Source organism: Mastomys coucha, unplaced genomic scaffold (genome assembly GCF_008632895.1).
Source record: "Mastomys coucha isolate ucsf_1 unplaced genomic scaffold, UCSF_Mcou_1 pScaffold7, whole genome shotgun sequence".
Taxonomy (NCBI): Eukaryota; Metazoa; Chordata; class Mammalia; order Rodentia; family Muridae; genus Mastomys; species Mastomys coucha.
This window is the reverse complement of record NW_022196913.1, coordinates 23,182,149-23,188,194: the sequence shown is the minus strand read 5'-3', so window position 1 is coordinate 23,188,194 and position 6,046 is coordinate 23,182,149. Positions and strand designations below refer to the sequence as shown.

The 6,046-nt window shown below is 44.7% G+C and overlaps 1 protein-coding gene across 1 annotated transcript in view; it reads right to left on the bottom strand.

Annotated features, from left to right (window-relative positions):
- Positions 1 to 5,611, bottom strand: part of Amph (amphiphysin) — a 211,533-nt gene extending 205,922 nt beyond the window's left edge. Inside the window, exon 1 of the mRNA XM_031359752.1 lies at positions 5,394 to 5,611. Coding sequence (XP_031215612.1) covers positions 5,394 to 5,462 — 69 coding nt within the window. The 5' untranslated portion in view covers positions 5,463 to 5,611. The remainder of the gene's footprint in view (positions 1 to 5,393) is intronic.
- Between the last annotated feature and the right edge of the window lie 435 nt (positions 5,612 to 6,046).

The window sequence follows — 6,046 nt, the reverse complement described above, 5'->3', positions numbered from 1 at the left end:
AGACAGAGAGAGACAGAGACAGAGACAGACAGAGAGAGAGACAGAGACAGAGACAGAGAGAGACAGAGACAGAGAGACAGAGAGAGACAGAGAGAGACAGAGACAGAGACAGAGAGACAGAGAGAGACAGAGAAACAGAGAGACAGAGAGAGACAGAGAGAGAGAGAGACAAAGAGAGAGAGACAGAGACAGAGAGAGAGCGCTCAGGCAGCTGCAAGCCCTAATTAATTAGCATCCATACATCCCTGAGGCTGTTTCTCATGGCCTAAGCTCCTCTCATCAGACCCCTCCTCACAATTCTGCTGTCTAAGAATTAAGTTTCCAATATATGCTTTTTGGTGAACAGTAGACCCTCCTTGAAGTTTGAAGTAGGCAACACCAGGGCCTTCGGGAAATTAGAAAGGGAAATCAAGATATGCTCCAGAAATCGAGTGTTGGTAGTGTCCCCAGACGTGACCATGACCAGATAAGCTATTCTTCTGCAGAAAGACTCCTAGGCTCACAGAAAGGATACTCTAGGCAAACAAATATAGACAGATATATGCACACACACCGGTAAAAGCTCACACCTAATAATAGACCCAAATGTTACCATCAACAAAGGAAGAGTTCTCAGAAACCCCACATGCCACATTGCTAGGCATGTGCTAGGAGACAACATTTTTTTTTCTTTTCATTTCATTCAATTAACACTGAAAAGAACCACATGAGTCTATCAATATCTAACTGACTTATTAAAATGGAAATTCTACGCAGTTCAACCTACTAACTCTAACATTTCTATCATGGACAGGACACATAAGAATGATCTCTTTCCAGAAGAGCAAAGCAAGCAAGCAGCAAAATCCTTCCAATTTCACAAAACTCAGAGAATTATGATATTTGAGTCTCCCTTAAAGTGATACACTTACTGCTTGGCATGGTGGCATAATCAAGGGAGAAAATAAAAACAAAATATGACAACAGATGAATATGCTCACATACCAAAGCTTCTATAAAACAAGAAAAACACAAGCCACACAAAGATAAGCAACAGGCTTTCAGGGACAAGTCCCTAAGGGAAATAAACAAAATTACCAATAAGTAATTGGCAAGTGGGGAAAAGGCTCTCTTAACACAATCAACACCAAGGGAATTAAAAGCCTTGAACACAAAAAGACAAAGAACTAGAAAAACAAGAGGACAGATCAGTGTCTAGAATGACATAAGCCATTCAGCAACTTGATCTGGAGGGCCCTCGCGGATATCCATATGCACACTCAGCAGCTGAATGTATAACAGTCTTTGATATATGGTGGGATGGGTAGTAAAGAGGCGAGTGGGAATGGGCTCAGTGCTTGCCTATCACTTTCAAATATATATGGACGGGGAAGGTAATAAATAGCTGTAGAAACATTATTTTAAGAAAACTCTGCAAATCAAAGCTAGAGGTTGGGAGGACAGGAAAGACACTGCTAAGTATTTCTTACTAATATTTGATTTTTTTAAAGTAATGGATATGTCAATTTGATGAGCATTTTTAAATATTAAATGGTTAATGATTAAATATGTGGTCACTTCCATAACCCCGAAGAGACGGCCTCCTAGAGATCCTCCGGTGGCAGCTTTCATTCTGCTAGCCTACTTTCTTCTGCACTCTGAATCTTTTTTCTTCTTCCACTGTAAGTCCACACAGTTCAAGGCCTTTCAGTCCCCAGTTATTCTAGCAATGGCTTACGACTCGGGTCCAACCAACTATGGTCTTAGTCTTTAGTCATGGGAAATTTTCTCTTTTCAAGATAGATAAAAAAAAAAAAAAATCTACTGGGGCCAGGAAGTATTATCCCCTAACCCCCCCCAAAAAAAAATTCTATGCAAACTCTGAAGGAAAGAAATGTGCTTTCCTGGAGCCACTAAGAGAAGGAAGTAGAAAGACACCCACCCAAGCCCTGACTCCACGGAGGCCTCAAGTTTGTCTGGTCTTAATCAAAAGGAAGTACTGTGGGAGAGCAATGGGCAAGCCCTGGACTGCTCAAGTGCGAAGCAGATTCGCTATAAGTTAATTGTGTCATCAACCCTTCCTAATCTATAAATGGGAGTAGTGAAGGTACCTGGGTTAATTACATTATTTAATATGTATAATACACATATATATGCATATAATTATGTATGTGTAAGAATGCATAGGCATATAGCTTAATACATACAAATTAATATAATAAAAATCATTCAAATGTCTAAGCAAGGTCAAAATATAAGTTATTATCTAGGTTTATTATAAGTGGTTAAATTCTTCTTTTCTTTAAGTCAGTGTGAATTTTCTGACAGTTGTCAGGATCCTGACTTACCCACCTCAAAGAAAAGCCATGCAACCCACTTGATAGATTTATGATGATAGATTAGTGTATCCTCACATAAACATAAACACTCATTATCATAAAAAGACTTTTGAAAAGTAAATGAAAAAGTAGAAAAATGTTTTAAGCCTTAAAATTAGTAACATCATTGCCCTTACATATAACAATATGGACAAGGTGAAAAATGAATAATCACACAAAATTTCACAAAGTGAAAAGGAAGGATAATGTAACAGTTCTGTTCCCAAAGGCATTAATAATAAACTACTTTTCCCAGTGATACATCAAAATGTTATTACTTGGTGTTGGCTAGTGTCCCATGGACTGACGGAAGAAAAAAAAAAAGGTATAAATAATCAGGAAGCAATTCAGCCATAATAAGAATATGCATATTTTTAGAATTTGACCTAAGGTCCTAATGAAGATTGCACAAATATTGTTCCTAGTCTTACTGGCTTGCGTTTATATGAAGAAACAACTGACAATGAATATACAAAACATGGAATTCATTAAAGTTTGTATGCTCCAATATTATATTCAGTCATTTATGTGCTTTTGTAAAATATGTACATGGATGGAAGACAGTTCACAATTATGAAATGAAATAAATGGCTTACCCAACTGCACATTGTAAGCCTGTTCAGTTGTATAGACATGTGCCTATGTTTGTGGAATGCCTAGTAGACCAAATGTCAGATAATGGTAAACACTCTGCATTCTATCTTGGCCAAAAGCCTAAGAACTGAAGAATAAAGTCTTTAAAAAGCAGAACTATGAGATTCCTAATCTGTTGGATTTAGTTCCTGTTTACATGTAAATTTAATTCCTTTTCCAATGAACTTTAACTAACTTTTAATAAGAAAAAAAACATACTTTTTAAATTTGTAGAAAGGTATACATCATCTCTAAGAGTCATTACAGTAAGGCATTTGTAACCCAACCGAGCTCAAGCCACTGAGTGGAGCAGAGCTGAGAAGAAGGTCAACCTCTGCTTTGGGAGAAAGAGACCAAAGAAGCAGCCGAGGGCACCAACTGGAAAATCCAACAAGCACAGCTGCCAGATGGGCTTCGCTGGGCAGTTGCATCCCCTCCTGCCCACCCTATTCCAGTGCTGACCAGGTTCAAAGAAGGGACAGAACCCCTCCTCTCAGATCCTTGGTGCCTTGAGTCCCTTTTGCAGTATAACAAGTACAGTACATAAGCAATGGTCTCAGGGAAGAAAAGAAGCGACTTGTGAAAGGAACCATGAACTCCCAGTTATAGAAGAGTGGCCACTATCCACATCTGCCAACATAATATACATTTGGTTCAACAGTTCATATAGGCCAGGACGCTCTGTCAGAAACATTACAGTTCCCTTCATTTGTTTGGACCATATTAACAGCTGGTGGCCTAGATTAATATGGGAAAAAGCAGACCATATCACAAAATTACTTCACAGATGGAAAGCCGAGTCGGCAAAAAGCCACAGACGAAAGATTTAAGTGATTATTTGGGGGCGGGGGAGGGGACTAGTGGGTGAAATAAAACTGTGGGAAAATGACGACAAAGTCTTGTCCAAATCTCGTCTTTGGCAAGCATCTGATATCTGGCTATTCTCTGGAAAGCATCTGGGGACGGAAGGGGACAAGTAGCTTGGCTAATTCAGCTTCCGAGGGAGTGGCAGGAGGAGGATCCTGGAGTTCAGGATGAGCTTGAGTAGATATTAAAAGCAATACAATCCTCTTACAGGGCTGGGAAGGTGCATGTGTGCAGGGAGGGAGGACTACATGCAGCCACTAAACCTGGCAGAGTTCCTGTTCCTGGGCTCAGCCTTTGAGGCAGCTTAGAGAGGGGGCAGCTAGAACTTCTAAAGAGGGTAAATGCTGTCAGAGTGAAGAAGAAGGACAATCTCATTTCCAGAAAGAGAAGAAAACACCTGACATCCTCCTCATTCCAGAGACAGAAATTAATGCCATATGAAGCAAATACAGCTCAATTTACCACTAGCCCAGGTTCACTTTCAAATACAATGTTCAAGCTCCAATACAAACGTCCTCTGCTTGGGACAAACGAAGACCTCATAGGGGTCAAATATAGTAATCAGGGAAGCTAGGAAGCCCAGTGCCTGTAAAATGCAGCCCGCTACCCCGCCCCCGCCACCACCACACACACTCTCTACTGTCCAGAGCTGGGCTAGCTATGGATCATATCCCTCCGGTAAAGACATAAATTACAATACCAAATTTACTCCTGGGCTGGCAAAACACTGCGACCTCAGCCCCTCTGATAGGAGTAGGTTTTGTTTTGCTGCTTCTTAAGCAGAGAAACAAGCATTTTTGTCAGAGATGTGCAGAAAACTCTGAGGTCGAGGTTGTTTATTTTTGACCTTCCAGTGGGCATTAGCTTCCAAAACCTACACAGATACTTAGGGCGAAATGTGCGTTCTCTGCAACTCCAGTTCACCACTGTACTAAGATGTTGGTTGTTTATTATACATCCCATTGGTCCACGCACATCTGGGGTGTCTTCTTTGCTTAAGTCGTTCATTTCGACCGACCTCACTCAAATAGCCACAACACCCCCACCCGTGAAGAGCTGCGACAATCTCCCTCCCGGATCTGCGGTCGTGGACGCCTGAGCTGCTTGCGGGAGAGCTTGAGCTCAGGAGATGCGGGCGCCGAGAGGTGAAGGCGCCCAGGGAAGCGGACCGCTCGGGGTGAAGCCAGAGAGCAGCTGCACCTGCTACCCCTGGTCCCAGGAGGCGTGCTCAGGAGAGTGGCCACCCTGGGCGGGTTCTGAGAGTCTGTAGCACTCAGAGCCTGGGAGTCGGGGGAGGACAGAGGTCTGCGGGTTCCCGGCGGACCCACTGCGGGGCCGTGCCCACGCTGCCTGGATGAATCCTGCCCGGCTGCAATCGCTGGGAGCAGAGACAGGCGACTCCTCCACCCGGCGCTTGCTCGGGCTCCGCAGCGCGCTGCACCTGATCCCACGGCCCTGCAGCGCAAGGCCAGCACTCCCATCGACTCCCGCACAGCGTCGAGCCACCTGCCCCGCAGCCCGCCGCCCTCTGCTGACCTTTTCCTGCGCGCGGTTGAGCCGCTTTTGCACGTTCTTGGCGAAGATGCCCGTCTTGATGTCGGCCATGGCTGCTGCGGTCCGCAGAGCTTGAAGAGCAGAGCGCGCAGCGAGCCGGGAGCGGCGCGGAGGAGCCCAGGAAGAGGAGGAGGAGGAGGAGCGGGAGGAGGAGCAGCTGAAGCGTGAGGAGCTGAGGAGGCAACGGGTGAGGGAGGGGCGCGGCGACAGGACTGGCTTAAAGAGATAGAGCAGAGGTGTGGCCACTAGGGGTGACACCGTCAGTAGTGAGGTGCATGGAAATAGAGGGAAGAAGCCAAATGCCAAACGCCCACAGTGATGGAGGAGATGGTCAAGAAGTGATAAAGATGGAAGACTTCCCTCAATCCCAGGGCCTGGAGGCAGCTGGGGGGTGGGGAGGGGGCATGGATAACAGGAGGTTTGCAGCGAGGAAAGTCAGAAGGCTCTGATTCTGTCCCCCAATTAAAGAACATGAAGAGGTGGTGAGGAGTCTTCAAGTCTCTAAAACACCAAATGACTGCCCCTCTAAACACCTTGAGTGGCGAACGAATGAGTCCATCCACCCTCCAGAGGCTCAAACCCGTGGGGGAGGGAGAGACGAAGAGGAGATATGGCAGGAAAGTTCCTTGTAGGGC